Below are 20,535 nucleotides of genomic sequence, written 5' to 3'. Positions count from 1 at the left end.
CTTTCTTGGTGGATTTTTTCATCTGCTGCCGACATATCTCTGGCTTGTCTTTGATATGTTCTGTTCTTTCTTGATGGATCTTTTCATCTGCTGCCAACATATCTCTGGCTGTCTTTGATATGTTCTGTTCTGTTTTGATGGATCTTTGCTGATTTGATTCTTTTCAGCTGTGCGCATATTGAGCTTCCCAGCTCCCCTAAGTCTGTCGTCCTGGCTGTCCCATTCAATGGTAGGAGCTACTGCCTGTCATGTTGAGCTGAAATGACTGCATTCTGTTGATCTTTGTCCGCAGTCTTGAGCCTTTCCAAGAGACATCGTCTGATTCTTGTCTTGATGGTTCTCTACTGCCTTGAGGTCTCCAAGAGACATCGTCTGATTCTTGTCTTGATGGTTCTGTACTGTTCTGTATCAGTTTACTGCCTCTTTGGAGTTTCAGTCTTTCTGCCTCTTTTGCTGTTTGCAAGACATCTTTTTCCATATTGTCAGTCTTGTGACTCTTGACATTCTCCCGCCTTTTCAGAAGAAGTGCTAGCGTCTGGAAAATGTTTTCTTAGCTTTCTGCTGTTGCATGTTGTCAAAGGCTGTCTCGTTCTTTGTCTCATTTGTTGACTATAGTCAGAGTTTGTGTGGATTTCTGTGTGACTGTCTGGCTTCTTGAGTCCATTGTGTCTCATTTCTTGACTATAGTCAGAGTTTGTGTGGATTTCTGTGTGACTGTCTGGCTTCTTGAGTCCATTGTGTCTCATTTCTTGACTATAGTCAGAGTTTGTGTGGATTTCTGTGTGACTGTCTGGCTTCTTGAGTCCATTGTGTCTCTGCATGTGCACTATGCGTCCGTCTGACTCTCAGTGGATACTGTCTGCATGGTAAACGTATCGGCTAGATGGTGTTAGTGTTTGAATACTGTATCTGCAGGAAGGTTTAGGTTATGTTGTGGTCTGTAGAGGCTGTTGTGTTTGTCGGTCAGTGGAAACCTGCTGTGACCATCCTTATGTGTGAAACAGGGTGGGGGGGGGGGGGGGGGTGCGAGAGAGAGGGGGTAGGAATGCCAAGGGGGGTGGAGGGAGGGGTGGCAGTATGCAAGATGCGGGAAAGAAATAACTATGAAGGTAAGTGGGTCATTGAGGAAAGAGAAACAATCAAGGGTTTTGTGGGAACAACTTTGACAAAAATCATATTGAAGAAATTGAGTCTCTTTTTAGAAAGCTTTTCTGAAAAATTAATTTCACTTTGTTTTAAGATACATTTATTGTAAAACAGTGGGAAGGGGGTGCCGCTAAAAATTTACAGTGTGCAAGAGAAGAAATCATGGTTGTAAAAATCATTTCAGGGGAAGGTGGTTGTCAGATTTATTACAAATAGATTGTTCAAATAATACACTTGAAAAACTAAGCAGCAGTTGTGGGGAAAAAAACAGGAATAGTGGAGGGAGAAAAATATAGGTTACTTAAAATGCAAAGCACTTACATGAAAAAACAAGAACTAAGATTTGTACCCCTCAAATTCGGATTTTTGGCAGGAGAGATTTGACCTTGTTGGTGGAGGGAGGGGGTGGGGTGAGGAGGAGGAATAATGAGATGCTCTCTGTGAAAGTGTGAAGGTTAAGGTGGTCATCAGCAAAGGTTCAACTGTGCTGTGTCTCTGTAGTAGTGCCCTGGAGGCTGTGTATTCACATGTATACTCCGACTTGACGGCTGTCTCTGGGCTCTTTGTTCCTGGGAGGGTGTCTGACTCGCTTGTTTTGCCTGCTCCTCATTATGCAGCGTGGATCGCGGCCATCCCTCGGCGTATCATCCGCCCGCTAGCGGCATGTCGAACTCCGCCTACCACCGGGATAGCTACCTGGGCCCCGCCGACAAATACGCTCCGCCTCCGTACACAGCCCCGTCTCACGGAATGGGGAGCGGTGAGATGCCCCCTCCTCCCTATGCCAGGCGTCAGTGGCACGCCCACCCGCACCTTGTCATGAACCCCCATTACTCTGCTGGTGCTGGTGCTGGTGCTGGTCCCTCTGGTGCTTACTAGACGGCTACTAATACTGCTACTACCACTACTAACTGTCTGCTGCGTAAGTAGTGTCTCATAGAACCACTGTCACGCTCACTCACCTCGCCGCTTGCTCCCCGCTGCAAAACGATGGCTGTCCGCTGTTTTTTTGCGTCCCTGTCTAGTCTACCACAGTGAAACCTGCTTCCTGCCTTGGGTTTTTCAGTTCTGGTGGGAAGAAGGGGGCCAAGGGTGCAGGGACATCAGAGAAATGTTGACAGAATTAACATCAAAAAACATTTTACTTTTATTTTTTAAAGTAGATTGATAGTTTTTGCTAGACTGCAGAAAAAATGTAGGGGAGAAGGATAGAAAACGGAGACAGAATTTTTACAGAATTTTCAGTTAGATTAGCTGGAAATCTGCTAGCTCAGACAGCAGAAGAAATGTAGCCAAAAGCCAAGTGCAGGGCTAACACCTTTTCGGTTCTCGCCGGAAATCCGGTTTTGAACACTTTTAAAACCGACAAATCCGGTTTCTTAAAGTAAAACTTTGTTCTTTGTCCCTACAAGATAATTAAAAAAAAGCCTCAGCTACTGGGGGGCAGCGCTGTGGACCCCGGCCTTTCAGGTTTTTCACTTTTTGTGTGTTTTCCCTGCAAGTGTGTTTGGCATGATTTTCTGGAAATTGTCTGTTTGAACTGCACTCACTTATTTTTGCAATTTAGGTCAGTTAACTGGTTGGGTGTATAGATTAGTGAAAGACGTTGACAAAATAAAGTGTATGTACAATGTATACCTATAAGATCTATGAAGCAGGAATTAGAGGAAAGCAGGCAGCATCATTTTTGTTTCATGTGTTGTTGTAAATGGAAGCAGGTTCCGCTTGGCAGGCGTAGTTAGCTGCAACTTTGGGCACTTTGGGACCCATATAGCCTTACCTCCATTATGGTGTAGCCTTATAGCCTACTAACCCACCAGTAATCAACCCCATATACCACTTGCCTTGGCTTGCACGTCATTGCAGTTTATCATACAGAGCTGGGATGGTTCCATGTTCTTGATCAGGGAACTGAGCTTTCCGGAAAAAATGCTTAATTTGTTAAAAAAAAAATTACAAATGAATAATTATTTTATGAAACTTGTGTAATGCAGACTGAAATGTCCTATTTCACGCCTACCATCTGATTGAAAATCATCAGCTAACAGGGATTGCGCTCATTGCAAAATTGTGTGTAAATATTGCATTTTTCAGGTGTCATATGCATTTCAGCCATATCGCTATGTGCAAAATATAGGTCTTCTTTTGTGTCAACCTTTGCAAATCACTCAACGTGTGATGGCTTAAGGCTCTTGAATTTACAATCACAATCCCTGTACCTCTCCCATTCAGTCTCGCGGCCTCCCTCCCCCAATTTTTGGCCTTTTTTCCTTCCCAAGTCTCAGCCAGATGTTACACTTTCTGTGAAGTCTTGAAGCGTGGAACTCTGCCCTAACTTCTGTATGATAAATTCCTCTGAAGTTACTTACATATCAAATGCGGGCTTCATTTTTGCTATGCTGATTTTTCAATTTATTTTCATGACATCATAGGATAGAAAGTTCTGAATGTGAAAAATGTCTGGGAGAATGTTTATGTCAGTGTGAATCATATAATTGTTTAAAAAAAAGTTCAGGATGATTGTAGTTTGTTCACAACTGCAAAGGTTGTGGTTTTTTCTGCCACCTTTTCTTGAACTGAAGGCATGGTTTTCTTTGTACAGTTCTCTTTTTCTCTCTTTTCCAGTGACTTGTAATTCATCTTGAAGTAGAATGAATTATTGAACAAAATAATGGTTGAAGGTGTTACAAACTTTGCAGTTTGTGCATAATGGCCACCTGAAGAAAGGGGGGTTATGTGGACCGTTCATTGGCTCTTGAAGTCAGTGAAGAAAGCGCTATCTTTATTGACATCATAACTACAGGTTGTTTTTTTAATATTCTGATGTCACCCTGTTGATCATCTGCTTTGAAATCCAGATTGCCAGTGCCTTGTTATTTTCAAGGTTCCTTTGCCCTCTCATCACCACCCCCCAACCCAATGTTGTCCCAATTCCACTGTCCCAATTCCACTGTCCCAATTCCACTGTCCCAATTCCACTGTCACAATTCCACTGTCCCAATTCCACTTTCCCAATTCCACTTTCCCAATTCCACTGTCCCAATTCCACTGTCACAATTCAATTTAATCTTTTATCATTTATACCACATGTACTGATCTCACTCTTGTTTATAACTCCTATGTAAGGGTGACACCTTTTTTTATTTTTTATTTTATCCTACTCCCCCCCGCGGGTTAGGGGGGAGAATTTACCCGATGCTCCCCAGCATGTCGTAAGAGGCGACTAACGGATTCTGTTTCTCCTTTTACCCTTGTTAAGTGTTTCTTGTATAGAATATAGTCAATGTTTGTAAAGATTTTAGTCAAGCAGTATGTAAGAAATGTTAAGTCCTTTGTACTGGAAACTTGCGTTCTCCCAGTAAGGTAATATATTGTACTACGTTGCAAGCCCCTGGAGCAAATTTTTGATTAGTGCTTTTGTGAACAAGAAACAATTAACAAGTGGCTCTATCCCATCTCCCCCCTTTCCCCGTCGCGATATAACCTTGAACGGTTGAAAACGACGTTAAACACCAAATAAAGAAAGAAAAAGTTTTATCCTACTGTCCATCTCAGAACAGGCTGGGGGGTGGGGGGTCTGAGAGTGAGAGAGGGAGTGTGTGTCCATGTATTTGTGGGATCAGTTTGTGAGTGTGTTTGAGAGAGACTTACTTCATCATGTATTTGTACATCACTCTGTGTGTGTGTGTGTGTGTGTTTGTGTGTGTGTGTATGTGTGTGTACACATCACTGTGTCGTGTGTGTGTCTGTGTGTGTGTGCATGTGAGTGAACACCAGTGTGTGAGTGTAGGCAGGTGTGGGATGACAAAGAGTTCACAAGTTCACTCTTGTCATCATGATTTAACCTCACGCTTTCCAGTAGATATTTAGGTCTCACCTTCTGATTGAAACCTGTTTAGTTTCACTTTGGTAGGGAAGGATTCTGTCTCCCCTCCCCTCCCCCCCCCCCCCCCCCCCCCCCCCCCCCAGTTTGAATTAAGTCGTTAGATCTCTCTCACCTTTATGGAAAGGAGTTGGTTGTGTCTGTAGTAGTGGGCAGTATTGGTTCTAATTACCGAATGTAGTAGATATGTGTGTTTTAGATCTCACCCAGACTGGAGAAGGTTTGAGGGATTTAACATTAGTATAGAAAAAAAATGAGTGTGATGTAAAAAAAAAAAAACCACACACACACACACCCCTCACCCATTGCCAATTGAGATATATTGAGTTAATGTACGATGTACGTCCTCCAATGTGAAACTCAGAAATGCAAAACTTGAAAAAAACTGATTAATCATTTGTCTGCTTCAGTCCGTTTTCTTTCACTACCTTTTTTAAATATAATTTAAAAAAAATTTAAAAACAAATTTCTCTTACTTTCCTTGAGTTCCAAATGTGAACCAAGATTTGTGTATTAACACATGTTTGAGAAAATGAATTTTTCTCACGCTTCACGTGAGATTTCTGTGTATCAAACTTTCTCTTTTTGTCATGTTTGTTTTGATAATTTACTTATATTGAGTTTTTGTTTTTTGGGGCATCTGCTTTCTGGGCTGTGTGGTTGTTTGTGAGTTGATATAGGTAATGTAGCATACTACATAATACCTGTATCATTTTGTTGTGTATTTCACTATTTACCTCATTTAAATCTACCAACCCATTTGTCTCATTTAATTCTATCAATCATTTGTTTCATTTAATTCTATGGACTTAATTTGTCTCATTTAATTCTATCGACCCATTTGCCTCATTTAATTCTATCGACCCATTTGTCTCATTTTATTCTATTGACCCATTTGTCTCATTTAATTCTATCGACCCATTTGTCTCATTTCATTCTATCGACCCATTTGTCTCATTTCATTCTATCGACCCATTTGTCTCATTTGTCTCATTTAATTCTATCGACCCATTTGTCTCATTTAATTCTATCGACCCATTTGTCTCATTTAATTCTATCGACCCATTTGTCTCATTTAATTCTATCGACCCATTTGCCTCATTTAATTCTATAGACCCATTTGCCTCATTTAATTCTATAGACCTATTTGCCTCATTTAATTCTATCGACCCATTTGCCTCATTTAATTCTATCGACCCATTTGTCTCATTTTATTCTATTGACCCATTTGTCTCATTTAATTCTATCGACCCATTTGTCTCATTTCATTCTATCGATCATTTGTCGCATTTCATTCTATCGACCCATTTGTCTCATTTCATTCTATCGACCCATTTGTCTCATTTAATTCTATCGACCCATTTGTCTCATTTAATTCTATCGACCCATTTGTCGCATTTCATTCTATCGACCCATTTGTCTCATTTCATTCTATCGACCCATTTGTCTCATTTGTCTCATTTAATTCTATCGACCCATTTGTCTCATTTAATTCTATCGACCCATTTGTCTCATTTAATTCTATCGACCCATTTGTCTCATTTAATTCTATCTACCATTTGTCTCATTTAATTCTATCGACCCATTTGCCTCATTTAATTCTATCGACCCATTTGCCTCATTTAATTCTATCGACCCATTTGCCTCATTTAATTCTATTGACCCATTTGCCTCATTTAATTCTATCGACCCATTTGCATCATTTAATTTTAGCGACCCATTTGTATCATTTAATTCTATCAACCATTTGTCTCATTTAATTCTATCGACCCATTTGTCTCATTTAATTCTATTGACCCATTTTCCTCATTTAATTCTATCGACCCATTTGCCTCATTTAATTCTATAGACCCATTTGCCTCATTTAATTCTATCGACCCATTTGCCTCATTTAATTCTATAGACCCATTTGCCTCATTTAATTCTATCGACCCATTTGCCTCATTTAATTCTATCGACCCATTTGCCTTATTTAATTCTATCGACCCATTTGCCTCATTTAATTCTATTGACCCATTTGTCTCATTTATTTCTACCAATCCCTCCATCCTTCTCTTTTTGCATGAGAAGGACTGATAATCCATTTTATAAACAGAATTGTCTCTGTATGACTGTTTTTGTGTGTGTGCAGCTGTATGTACGTGTCCGTGTCTTTGTCTTTGTGTCTGCGTGTGTCTGTCTGTGTTTAATGATATTTTTATTTTTATTTTGTAGGGATCTCACGTCACTTGTAGTGTCGAGTGTCTGTCTCTATACTTGGTACACCATTCCTTATCTTAGTTCACGTCAGCGAGTAACTGCTTGCTGGCTGTAGTGAATGTTGAATGTAAATAAACAGCATGCATCATAATCGGATGTGCATTGCATGTGCTACGGTAGCACGTCAGTATGGTTCACTTTCTTATGAACACAAGATTGTTCTGTTCTCTGGCATTGTCCACTTCCCATTACCTCCCATCCTCCTGTTCATAATGCCTCCAAATGTATTTTAAATCAGATAAACATGCAAAATGAAAGTACACATGGAGAATGAAGTAAGCCTAGAAAGAGATTTTGTGTAGAATGTGCAGGGTCTGGAAAAAAAAAATTCATTGAAAAAGTCTTTTTTTTTTCTGGATTGGTGGGAGTTTATTGATATAAGCACTTGATAGTGATACACAAAGGAGTGAAAATCTTGAATTTTATCTGTTTTTATTTGATCCCCAAAGCATGTTTTATCTATCTTCCTTTCTGTTATGTATACGTGGTTAATTCTTTTTATTTTAATAGGTTCTTTTAAAAACAACTCTTTTTTTAACATCTCCATGCTTTTTGATTTCCAAAGTTTGAAATGGGCAAGTTCTGTTCCTTTGGTTTTCTGACTGATTCTCAGTGGTCTCGAAAATCTGCCCATCTTAATTGACACCCTTTTTCTACTCCTAGCAATAAAAGAAATGTGTGGGAACTTATTGATAAGGGCTTTATTATATTTTTAAATAATAATAAAGGCAATATTTTTAGGATGGGATACAATTTTAGTTGCTTGTTCACCGATACTTTCTGTTTTGATTGTAATTGGTTGCATACTTACTGATATTTTTTGTTTTGATTGTAATTGGTTGCATACTTACTGATGTTTTCTGTTGTTACAGCCGGATTGATTGGTAGCACAGGTGGTGGCGGTGGCCTAGGACGAGACCCCAGGGGATACCCATACTAGACAACAGCTACGCAGCAGACACCAACACACCAAGAAAGTTTTGCAGACGACAGTAACGCATTTGGAGAAAATATACTGGAAAAGTCTCAGTTCTACGCTTGCAGGCTTGCTGTATTGTAATCAAACTGTGTTCATTGTTTTTCAGTGAATTTATATTGTGGATTTACGAAGCATCCATGTTTAATCTTATTACTGAAACTTGTTGTTTGCAATAAGGAATAGGTTATTTCCCTTGAATATGTCCATAATATTTGACTATCGTGTTGATTTGTTACAAGATGTTTTTCTTTCTATTGTAGAAGTTTATGATATGGAAATGTTGAGGATAGAGTTGTTTTTACAAGTTTTGTTTTAGTGATGATTGCCAAGAAGGCTTGCTTTTAAATTTCTCGTGGAAAATGTTATGAACATTTTATTTTTGTCAATCTTTAATTCTTTTTAATTTTTGTGTATTTAGCTGCATATTATATGTATATATATATCCAAGTGTACTTTTATTCTGTAGCATTTTTCCACTTTGTAGAGACACATTTTGCCTTAACTTTTCTGTCAAATCTATTTTACAAACTGTTTTTAAATTTTATGACATTAGTTACTTTTGAAGGTGGAGTTTTTGCACCTTGTAATGTTCAGTATGTACCTCTCTGCTACGTTTACACGATAAACTCTACAGTTACTGTATAACATGTCACGTTCACTTACACCTATCCATTTACTTTGCAAAATGAAAAAGAGTATCACTTACTTTTGCGACTTACACTCTTTATGTGTTCTACTGATGACGTTGTACTATCACAGGAACCGGAATGGTTAAGTTTTTTTCTTGGAACAAGCTGTTGTCTAGTATGGGTCGTTTTGTGGTGGTAATCAATGATATGACTGAGTGAATGTGTGCATGAGGGCGTGCCTACGAGTCAAAGGAATGGGTCGGTGAGTCCATCCTCACATGCTTACATTCCTGAGTCTAGTGGGGAGTGAAAACTTACCGCAAATGACGAAGAAATGAACAAATATCAGTGTGATGATCATGTGAGATTTTTTCTATCAACTTGTCTTCGACATTCTGGTTTGTTCGGGCAAAGTTTGTCATTCTTTCATTAAGACGTAAGCTACCAACCCAGCTTAAACCTGGATGTAAAATGTGTCTTTCTCTTCATTTACATATTAAGACGTAAACCAACAATCCAGCATAAACCTGGATGTGAAAAGTGTCTTTCTCTTCATTTAACATCAACGTTTTAGACCGAAATCCCACCTTCATTTGAGAATAATTGCTTCATCAATGGTGTATGTGTTAAAAGCGTGATTTCTGTCAATGCCGAGAATACTGAGAGCCAGTTACATGTTTAAATGTCTGTTGCAAAAGTGTGGATAATTTGACAGCAGAGTGAGTGTGTTTTTGTGGAAGCATTTTCATAGAACTGAACATTTGGAGTTTTTGAATGATTTTGTGGTGCAGAAAAGTTTCTGTTGAAGTAACCCAGTTGGCAAGCTGGGTAAAGTATACTGTTTTCTGTTTGCAAATAGGGGGGCTCATGTTAGATTTATTTCCGATTGACTAAGTTGTGATTTTAATGTTTGATCAATGAAAAGAAGGTGAGCCAATTCTTTATTGTATAGGTTAATGGTATGAGCAAGCAGTTGCTTTTTTTCATCCAGCTGTGAATCGTGAGAGAGACTACTGTGCTGTATAACATTGTCAATTGAGGGAAATAACTGGGAAAGGGAAATAACTTGGAAACAATGAAAAGGGCTAGTAAGAGTAAAAAGAAAGCATGTGTTTGATTGGTTGCTTACTGTCACTACAACCAATGTAGAGTTGGTGTGGATTTGAAAGCATGTGTTTGATATACTCACACTTCTACATTACAACTCCGTTGTCTTTCAGTGTTGTATGCTGTATCGCTATCAGAGTTTTGTATGCCATTTATTCCTGTTTCTCTATACCAAATGTGAACCCACCATTTTCAGCTACTAATGCGATTCAGACAACTTTTGCTCATTCCAGAAAAAGTGGAAAAATAAGTTGTTTGTATGAAAATTCGGGTTAACTGTTTCTAATGCAAAGTTTGTAGACTGTAAACTTACTTTTTCATTCAGTTGTTTTCATTATCGATTGTACTGTAATGTAGAAAAAGGAATTTTAAAAGTGGCCTAGCAAGTATGAAAGAGGGCAGAGGATAAAAGTCATTCCTAAAAGCTTGCGTAAATCATTGTCAGTTGCAGCGCTTCTGCGAAAAATCAGCACTACCGTGGTCTTAACATGTTGTCAACAACATATCATTTTGATTGGGATATTTTTTCGCAAGCCTGACAATTTAATCTGATGTTTAATGTGTTCATCAATCATGGAAAATGTTCACTGACTGGTTCAACAGTTTTGTCTGGAGTCACTGCGCTTCTTTCTCATCATGAAATGTGACAACAGTAATAATGAAAATGTGTGTGTTTGTGTGTGTCGGTGTCTGTGTGAAAATAAAATAAGTTGCATGGCTATTGTCGTAATGAACATTGCTTCGTGCATCTCTTTCTTGCCACCATCATGTCAAAGATATTTATCTTACATTGTTATTGATGTGCCTTCAGTACATGTACAATGATTCAGTCTGTTCGAGTGTGTCAAGATCTCAGCATTTTTTGTTGTGTACAATTTGTAAATTAGAGAGGAAGCGGGATTTGAGTTATGCAAACAGCACAATTTTGTAAATAATGCTTCATAGACTTTGTTAAAATGTTTGTTTCGTGTTTGTGTTGTGGCTTGCTTTTCCTTTTTTTGTGTGGTTTGTTTGACAGGCATGTGGTCAGTATGTTTTAATGCTGTGTTCTTAGAAAAAAGACGTGTTTTTGATTTAAATTTGTGTACGATAGTGTGATTTTTCTGTCAATCTAGTCCTGTTGCGTCTAAAAAGAAATTGTGTGCGTGTGTGTGTGTGATAGATTGTTTCTGGCCATCTAGTCATACAGTATCTTTGAAGAAGTTCTAATAATTGATGCATTAAGTTCTGCCAAACATTTGTACTCTATTTAAGAAGGGATGGAGAGGGTGTTTCTGCTTTGTTTTTTATACTTTAATAAAACAGAATCTTTAACATAGTGGTACATACACGGTATGCAGTCAGGCGTCTTTTTCCTTGTGCATGCCTGTAACGTTTTACTTCTTTATGATTTTTATCTCCAGTGAAGCTTCATAAGTTTCTTAACAAAATTACCAGACATGTTTGGTTGGTGTGTGACATGTACAAGCACACATTACGGCTACAATTTTTGCTGCAAAGGCGCCTTGTAGTATTATTTTTAAAGCGTATGGTCATTTGCATTCTAATTTCCTTGTACCTTTTTTACAGAACTGTACTCTTTGTTGTATTCATGTAATCATTTTTTTAACTTCCATAGCGTACATCAAACAGTTGTGAAGTGAAAATTGCCTTGAACAACTAAATGAAGACATACAGTCAGCACTGCTTATTATCATTGGTTTGGTTTTATGAGAAGTTGTGATATTAAACAGTGTTGGATCTTGAGCAGCACTGCACATATGATTTGTTGTCACAGTGATGTTTCGTTCAGTTACTTGAAGATGAGGTAGCTGGAGATCATTGCCTTTTTATGAAAACAGTGTACAGCAGTACCTGCGATGTGTGGAGCCTCCCATGAGAGGACACCTCCCTTAAAAGGACACCTTCTCTTGTCCCATTAATATTACCTCTACCAAAGTATACCTTTCACAAAAGGCCACCTGCAATGTAGGGACGGCTGGTTCTGGGGGTTGCTTATTCTGGGGATTTTCTTTCTGAAAAAGGTCATGTAGGATTTTCGGTTTAAATATTTCTTTGACCTGCTCCTTATGCTCACTTTCTAGTGTTGTCACCTGTATATGTGTATTTTGTAAAGTTGTATGTTTTTAGCGCAATGTGTGCTTGTGTTTTTGCATATTTTGTTGTTGTAGGCATGGCATACGGTAGACTCTGTCCAAATGACACCTTACTCATTATTATTATTATTATTATTATGAACATTTGTGCGCCAAATCTAAATATAGCCCTAGGCGCTTACAAAATATAAAATACATAGTGAACATTATATGAAACACAAATCGACAAGGACCAAGACACTCGGACTCATACACTCGCAGACAGGCGCACAGCGAGAACGCATGGGCATGATTTGCTTCACGCTTTCTCTTGATCACACCTACATGTAAACATGTTTTCTCTTTTCCACCTACAGTTGCCCCTGTGTTTGAAGAACTCCAAAATCTGAGAAAAGTAGACGGTGAATAGTTTATATTCTGAAGGAAGCATTAAATTAAATCATCATCATGGAAAATTGTCTTTAGCAGGCAGATGTTCTTATTGTAGCAGGGTTGAGCATCCAGAATTTAGGTTTCTGTGATCTCAAGGAAGTCTTAAATTAAATCATCTTTTGAAAATTGTCTTTAATAAGTAGATATACTTATTATAGCAGGGTTGAGCATCCAGAATTCAGGGTTCTGTTTGAACATGGCATGTGTTGTTATTTTGTTCTCTCTCTGTTGAGTAGCTAGTAAGTTGTCATGCCCGAAGCAATGAGAAATCCTTACACTTGCAGCCGCTCATACTCTCACCCAGCCTTTCCTTCGAGTGAACAGAAAATCCTCTGCATTTTATCATCACGAATTCCTGTTTTCTGGTGTATCTGTGCATCTGTGTGAGTGTACAAATTTACTCTGTACTTCTTTCAAATTGTTATATATTTTAACAAAAATCCCTTGTGCCTTTCAGAAACGAGAATGTACACATTTGTACTTCTGTATCATTAATTTTCATGACAAGAAATTTTCCTCTAAAAAACATCCACTGAGCTCAGGAAAATATTTCCGGCGCATCCATGTCAATTTGACGAATTTTAGTTTACCTTTAGTTTTTATTTAAGTATGATAACTATTCTGTCATATTCAGGATTTGTTGTTATAGGTACATTGTTGTTACCCCCCGCGGGTTAGGGGGAAGAATTTACCAGATGCTCCCCAGCATGTCGTAAGAGGCGACTAACGGATTCTGTTTCTCCTTTTACCCTTGTTTAAGTGTTTCTTGTATAGAATATAGTCAATGTTTGTAAAGATTTTAGTCAAGCAGTTCGTGAGAAATGTTAAGTCCTTTGTACTGGAAACTTGCATTCTCCCAGTAAGGTCATATATTGTACTACGTTGCAAGCCCCTGGAGCAATTTTTTGATTAGTGCTTTTCTGAACAAGAAACAATTAACATCCCCCCCCCCCCCCCCCCCCTTTTCCCCGTCGCGATATAACCTTGAACGGTTGAAAACGACGTTAAACACCAAATAAAGAAAGAAAGAAAGGTACATTGTTGGATGGGTTTTCTATATTCATAACGACATAGTGAATAGATTTGTCTGTCTGTAACTTTGAAAAGTTAAACATGGAAAGATCACAAAGGTAGCATTTTGACCTGCGTTTGATATATTGAAAGCCTCTACTTAACCTTTGTAATACCAACTGTAAGGCTTCTTTTTAAGCCTACTGTCTATATGATACTTACCGAGACAGTACTATTCTTGCACATTATCTATTATAGGCCGAAAAAAATTGGACAAAACGCTGAGTGGGTACAATTATCTCCCATAACCATGCGCCACCGTGGATCCCAAGCACTGTCCGAGTGCTTCCCCCTTACAGGATGTAGGTGGCGCGTCCTCTTTCTTTATGAGCTGCAGACCCTCAAAAAGCCCATAACATATCAAGAGGGGAGGCGGGAGGGAAACTCTAATAGTACTGTCTCGGTAAGTATCATATAGACAGTAGGCTTAAAAAGAAGCCTTACAGTCAATATAACACTTACCTCGACAGTACTATTCTTGCACAGAATACCAGAGTGGTGTGAGGGTGATATGTAGAGTATTAAACTCCTTAATCAAAATCACTTAAATCCAAGGATTAAGATACCCAGGCAATTTTCGAACAGTACTACCGTAAAAGAAAATATACCCAAGAAACATACCTTAGACTGACGTGACCATGCTAGCAACCACTGCTGTGTGGTGAACTCAATGTCAAAGTCCAGGCCACTCAAAGCTTGAATACCACTGAGTCTACGGCAAGTGGCTAAAGCGATGAGGAACAATTAGTCTTAAAAATCAGCAACTTGATACTGATGCCTGCCAGGGGTTCAAACTCATTGCTACGCAGGAGTTTGAGGACCAGAAAGACATCCCCCTTGGGAAATGAAACCAGAGGTTTAGACACCGCTGCATTGCTAATACCCGAAAGGACATTAGCGATGAGGGAGGACCTGATCAAGTGTTCAGTTCTGCGACCAGTAGCGGCCGCAATCGTGGAAGCGATGGCAGATCTGTATCCAAGAAGAGTCTTAGAAGAAAGACTCTTCTTTTGATACACTTCCACCAGGAAGTTGGCCAAGTCCTGTGTTGAGGGATAAAGCGGCTTTATCCCCTTGGACAAGGCGAAGGTGGCCCAAGCTCTCCAGCGTAAGTCGTAGAGCTGATTAGTTGATCGCCTCTTAGCGTTCAAGGAAAACTCTACTGAACTCTTGTGCAATCCTAGTGCAAGCAGTTTGGAGCGCACAAGAGCCATGCGGTCAAGCACAGACTCTCTGGACGTGGATGAGGGAGGCATGATCGAGGCTGGAGCAGACCTCCCCCGTCCAGATCCAGAGGTAGAGGGTCTACGTGGGTGAGACCGCGAAGATCTGGAAACCACGGAGCTGTTGGCCAGTAAGGCGCGACCAAAATCAGTCTTGGTCGTTCCTGCAGATATTTTGCCAGCACCCTCGGAATCAGAGATGTCGGGGGATAGGCGTAAGCATCGAGGAGCCTCCACAAGAGAGTGAATGCGTCCAAGTGGAACGCATTCATGTCTCGAAAGGGGCTGACGTACCTGGGAAGCCGAGCGCTGAATCGAGTTACGAACAGATCGATCAGAGGACGGTCCCACCTTGCCCACAGACGCTGTAGAACGTTGTGAGCGATGGTCCATTCTGTGGAGAGAACCTGATCGCCCCGACTGAGAATGTCGGCCAGGGCGTTCAGTTTCCCCGGAACGAACTGGACTGACATCCGGACCTGATTGGTCTGGCACCAGAGCAGAATCTCCTCCGCCAACAGGGAGAGGGACCGAGCATTGGTGCCCCCCTGGTGGCGAAGGTAAGCTAAGCATGTGGTGTTGTTGTCCCCGTTGAAAATCAGAGGGGCCAAGGACAGGCCGAATGGGAGGGCCCGAAACTCGAACACCGTGCCCTCCCAAACGAACCGGAGCAGATGTCGGTACCCCGGGGCCACCAGGATGTGGAAGTAAGCATCCTGGAGGTCCCAGACATGGCCCAATCGTTTGGCCGGATGGCCAACCGGACCGACGAAGGGGTTTCCATCTTGAACTTGCACCTGTGAAGGTACAAGTTCAAGGTGGAGAGGTCCAACACCGGCCTGAACCGGCCGTCCTTTTTGGGGACGGTGAACAGGCGGGAGCAGAACCCCAGAGAAGGCTGAGAAAGGGGGTAGACCGCCTTCTTCTCGACCAACGAGTTCACCTCGTCCTGAAGAGCCTGCCATCTGGCAGGCTCTCGAGGAGGGGGGAACGTCCAAGGTAGAGCGGACAATGGAGGTTGTGACGACAGCGGTAGAGAAAACCCCGACCACACCACCCTCAAGAAAAACTGGTTGGAGACCAGTCTGACCCACATGCCGCGGGCCCGAAAAAAAGGGAACCGCCGGACGAAAGAGGGGCAACTTGAGGGGGCGTCAACGTAGGGCCGGGACTCACTGAAAATTCTGCTGGCGGGCAGGCGCAGGCTTGCGACCACCCCCCCTGGTGGTGCTGCTTCCCCTTACCTGTCTGAGCACCCTTCGTCTTGCTTGGGAACGCAACAGGCGCCTAAGAGGAGGAAGAAGGAGGCAGTGAAACTGGCTTCTTCTTCTTCTTCTGAGGCTGGGAGCTGGAGGTGACTGTAGCACTTCTCTTACTCCCCGCCGCCGTCGCCGAAGCAGCGAGGCCAACCATCAGAGAATCAGTGTTCCTCTGGCGTGTGGACTCCACCACAGAACGAACAGTGTCCGGATGAAAGAGGGAAGAAGGCTGAGGAAACGTGTTCCTCAGACTCTTCCTCATATCCGGAGGCACTATAGAAGTAGGCAGAAAATGATCACGGAACAGGGCCAATAAAGTGGACCCGTGTTCCAATGGCCAATTCTGCCGCAGACGTCACGCACGATCGCACGGCATGCAAAGCCCGATCCACTCGAACCGTGTCAAGGACCCGAGTGGAATCGGACTCTGCCCGATTGGGAGGGTCCAACAGTGTGGACAGCGTGCTCATCCATGTCAAGGCCTGTGATTGGGCCTCGACTGTGGACGAAACGGTGGCCTCAAGATTGTGGAACGAAGCAGAGCTCAGTTCCACCTTCTTGACCGAAGGCACCTCCCCAACGAACACATCACCGTCAGCCCCACCCTAAACACTCGAAGTCTGGAAAGGGAGAGTTCGAGAGTCAAAGGGAAAAGGGAGGGACGAAACAGATTGGACACGAGGAAACAGTGGAGGTGCGCCTCCCAAAGGAAAGCATGGCACTGAACCCGCGTCCTCCCGAGGAACATAGGTCGCGTTTGCACGTGAATCTGTACTCCTCAGGCGATGTGCTGCCGCTTCCACCGTGGCACTTAGACTAGGGTGGAACGCGAATTGCCGGCGGCCGGATCGTTCATAAAACGAGCCGCCGGCAGACGCGGCGTGAGCCTCCCGCGCCCGGGCCGAAGCGGACTCAAAGGACGAGAGGGCGTCTCAGGGAAGGACGTCCTGAAACTGTTCAAACGTCCTTCTAGCTGTGCGAGGACGAGCCTCCTGCCTCTCGTCCTCAGACCCCGGGTCCACGTCCTGTGTGTCAACACTAGACGACAGACGCTTAAGAGAGGCATCCGTGACGTCAAGACGCCGCGTGATGTCTGTCATGTACTGTTGGAAAGTACGAAGCATAGCTTCGGAAGTTCCATCAGAAACCGGCAAGGGTAGAGGTTCAGTGTTAACCTCAGGGCGACCCTGATCCTCCTCCCTATCGTCCTCCGACTCACTCTCCTCTTCACTTCCCGACAACTCCTCAAAAGCAGGAGTGTAGGGAGCTTGAGGGGGAAGAGCCGAAAGCGATGAAGCAGGCTGTGAAGAAACGCCCACAGAAGCAAGAGGCCGCGAAGACCCCTGCCCCAAAGACGAAACGTCTCCAGCAGCCGAAGGGGGAGAAAAACAACAACCCTGCGACTGTTGGGTCAGCCCAGCCAACGAACCCCCGCCATTTATAGACTGAACAGGAACCCATGGGGTCTGATCAGAAAAGAAATGGTCCGGTCCGGTCGGGGGTGCCGATCCGGTCCGGTAGGGTGGTCCGGTCCGGTGCCGTACCATCCGGAGGTCCCGTTCAGCACCGAACCATCGTACCCAACGAAGTGTTCGGGTGGTTAGGTCCGGACGTGGACATACCGTACCATCCGGACCCGTAGGTCCGGTGGTCCGGTATGGTCCGGTTCGGTGCCAGACCATCCAGACCAACAGAGGTGGTCGGGTGGTCCCGCACCGGACCATCCGGACCCGTAGGTCCGGACCCGTAGGTCCGGTACCATCCGGAGGTCCTGTTCGGCACCGAACCATCCGTACGCACAGAAGTGTTCGGGTGGTTCGGTCCGGGCGTGGACGTACGTACCGTACCATCCGGACCCGTAGGTCCGGTTCGGTGCCAGACCATCCGGACCAACAGAGGTGGTCGGGTGGTCCGGACCGGTCCGGTAGGGTGGTCCGGTGTTCCGGTCCGGTGTTCCGGTCCGGTCCCGTACCATCCGGAGGTCCCGTTCGGTACCGAACCATCCGTACCCACAGAAGTGTTCGGGTGGCTCGGTCCGGACGTGGACACACCGTACCATCCGGACCCGTAAGTCCGGTATGGTCCGGTTCGGTGCCAGACCATCCGGACCAACAGAGGTGGTCGGGTGGTCCGGTCCGGACCGGACCACCGGTCCAGCACCGGACCATCCGGACCCGTAGGTCCGGTCCGGTCCCGCACCATCCGGAGGTCCCGTTCGGCACCGAACCACCCGTACCCACAGAAGTGTTCGGGTGGCTCGGTCCGGACGTGGACATACCGTACCATCCGGACCCGTAGGTCCGGTTCGGTGCCAGACCATCCGGACCAACAGAGGTGGTCGGGTGGTCCGGACCGATCCGGTAGGGTGGTCCGGTGTTCCGGTCCTGTCCCATACCATCCGGAGGTCCCGTACGGCACCGAACCATCCGTACCCACTGAAGTGTTCGGTCCGGACGTGGACCTACCGTACCATCCGGACCCGTAGGTCCGGTGGTCCGGTATGGTCCGGTTCGGTGACAGACCATCCGGACCAACAGAGGTGGTCGGGTGGTCCGGTACCGGACCATCCGAACCCGTAGATTCGGTCCGGTCCCGTACCATCCGGAGGTCCCGTTCGGTACCGAACCATCCGTACCCACAGAAGTGTTCGGGTGGCTCGGTCCGGACGTGGACATACCGTACCATCCGGACCCGTAGGTCCGGCATGGTCCGGTTCGGTGCCAGACCACCCGGACCAACAGAGGTGGTCGAGTGGTCCGGTCCCGACCGGACCACTGGTCCGGTACCGTACCCTCCGGACCCGTAGGTCCGGTGTGTTCCGGTTCGGTGCCAGACCACCCAGACCAACAGAGGTGGTCGGGTGGTCCGGTCCCGACCGAAACACTGGTCCCGTACCGTACCATCCGGACCCGTAGGTCCGGGGGGTCCGGCAAGGGCCAGAGGTACTGTCCCGCACCGGACCCTAAGGTCCGGTACGGTCCCGTACCATGGGTCCCGTCCGGACCAAACCCGGAGGTCAAGTCCAGTCGGGACCCGTGGGTCCGGTTCGATCCCGACCCGTAAGCCTGGAACGTTCCGGACCCTTGGTCCGGACCATCCGTCACCCGAACACCAGACGCTAAGGAATGGCGTGGGGTCAAGACGGTCCGGTCGGAGGTGTCGGTCTGAGCAACAGAAACAATGTTCCCGTCGCCCTGACCATTCGACAGAAGTACCACGTTCTGTCGAACACCTCCACGTCCAGTAACTAGTCGGCCGGAGCGTTTCAAGAGGGACAGCCACCAGTCACACGGACGTCAGAGGGAACCGTAGTAGCAGTGGTCGTAGGCACGAAGCCTGAAACCCCTGCCCCCACAGGACCGCCCTGAACGGGGTCAATTCGCATCCCAACCCCAGCGGGGAGGGAATTCAGAGACCCCGTCATCTCCTCCGATCTCCCCCCCCAGGAGGCCGAAACTACTGTCAAAACAGCAGCAGACGACCCAGCGAGGGAGTTCAGAGGAGGACCCGTGTCCCTCCTGGCTTCCACAGCGGTGGAAACCGAGGAGGGCACAGGAGAGGCACCGGAAAAAGAAAGATTTTAATGCCAACTGCACCCGGTGTTCCCAGGCGGTCACCCATCCAAGTACTAACCGGGCCCGACGTTGCTTAACTTCGGTGGTCGGACGAGAACCGGTGTTTTCAACGTGGTATGGCCGTTGGCTGTCAAAACCTGAGTCTCTCCAGTAGCCCCTAGATCGGATTCACCAACCCCCAAAGAGGGTTGGGAATCGACCTGCCCCCGGATTCGAGCCAGGGGGGAGAAGGAAACCTTCCCCCCAGGCTCGAAACCGGGAGGAGCTGAAGCCTGAGACTGAGGGCCGGACAACGGCGTCGAAGGGGGGGAAGCCTGTTCCACTGAAGGAGAAGGAGAAAGAAGCTTTTTCTTTCCCCTCGAACTTCCCCGAACCTTCGACGGCGCAGCCCCGCCCGAAGTCCCAGGCTCAAGCCCAGCCTGTCTGAGCAAGCTCGCATTGAGCTTGCTCAAACAGGCTTTCTCCGCCCTCCCTCGCCGCAAACGCAAAGCGTTTGGGGAGGGAGAGTCGGAGCGCCGAAAGATCCCCTTCTCCGTGCGTAAAACATGACGCTGGGCGCCCGGAGAAGGGTTGCCCCCGGCAGACTCTGGTTCCGTAGAACCAGAGCCCAAAACAGGACGAGACATCCTACCTCGCCCTGTACGTACCCTTAAAGACCGAGAATTAACAAAATTCAAAGAAAATTTAGGTCAATACTCAAGTGAATGCGGCGAAACGAGAAGCAGACGACCGGTCACCACGAAGTAGGACGGGAGGCACGCCGAGTCCGCCACACAAAAACGGAGGCACAAGTTGAAGGAAACACAACGTAGCCTCAAGCCAGAAGTGGAATAACACACAATAATCCAACAGGTGATAGTCCACACAGAAAAGGAG

The 20,535-nt window shown here is 44.8% G+C and overlaps 1 protein-coding gene and 1 non-coding gene across 12 annotated transcripts in view; one reads left to right on the top strand and one right to left on the bottom strand.

The window, feature by feature from the left end:
* The window catches only part of LOC138959960 (prominin-1-like), an 84,517-nt gene extending 71,047 nt beyond the window's left edge, over positions 1 to 13,470 (top strand). For 8 of the 11 annotated variants that reach the window (XR_011453851.1, XR_011453850.1, XM_070331654.1 and 5 more), the window contains one exon: positions 8,161 to 13,470. Coding sequence is in view for 6 of the 11 variants with exons in the window: in XM_070331649.1 (XP_070187750.1) it covers positions 8,161 to 8,176 (16 nt within the window). In the remaining 5 variants the exon portion in view is untranslated. Of the gene's footprint in view, positions 1 to 1,763; positions 1,907 to 8,160 lie in introns of all 11 variants that reach the window. The other 3 variants (XM_070331648.1, XM_070331647.1, XM_070331646.1) reach the window with 1 other exon arrangement.
* A 6,198-nt stretch (positions 13,471 to 19,668) lies between these two features.
* Positions 19,669 to 19,787, bottom strand: LOC138960564 (5S ribosomal RNA). The gene has a single exon (XR_011454039.1). It is a non-coding gene; the product is annotated as a 5S ribosomal RNA (ribosomal RNA).
* Between the last annotated feature and the right edge of the window lie 748 nt (positions 19,788 to 20,535).

The sequence above is a fragment of the Littorina saxatilis genome, linkage group LG2 (assembly GCF_037325665.1).
Source record: "Littorina saxatilis isolate snail1 linkage group LG2, US_GU_Lsax_2.0, whole genome shotgun sequence".
In the NCBI taxonomy this organism is placed as follows: domain Eukaryota; kingdom Metazoa; phylum Mollusca; class Gastropoda; order Littorinimorpha; family Littorinidae; genus Littorina; species Littorina saxatilis.
The sequence above is the reverse complement of the archived record's forward strand: the minus strand, read 5'-3'. Positions and strand labels throughout refer to the sequence as shown.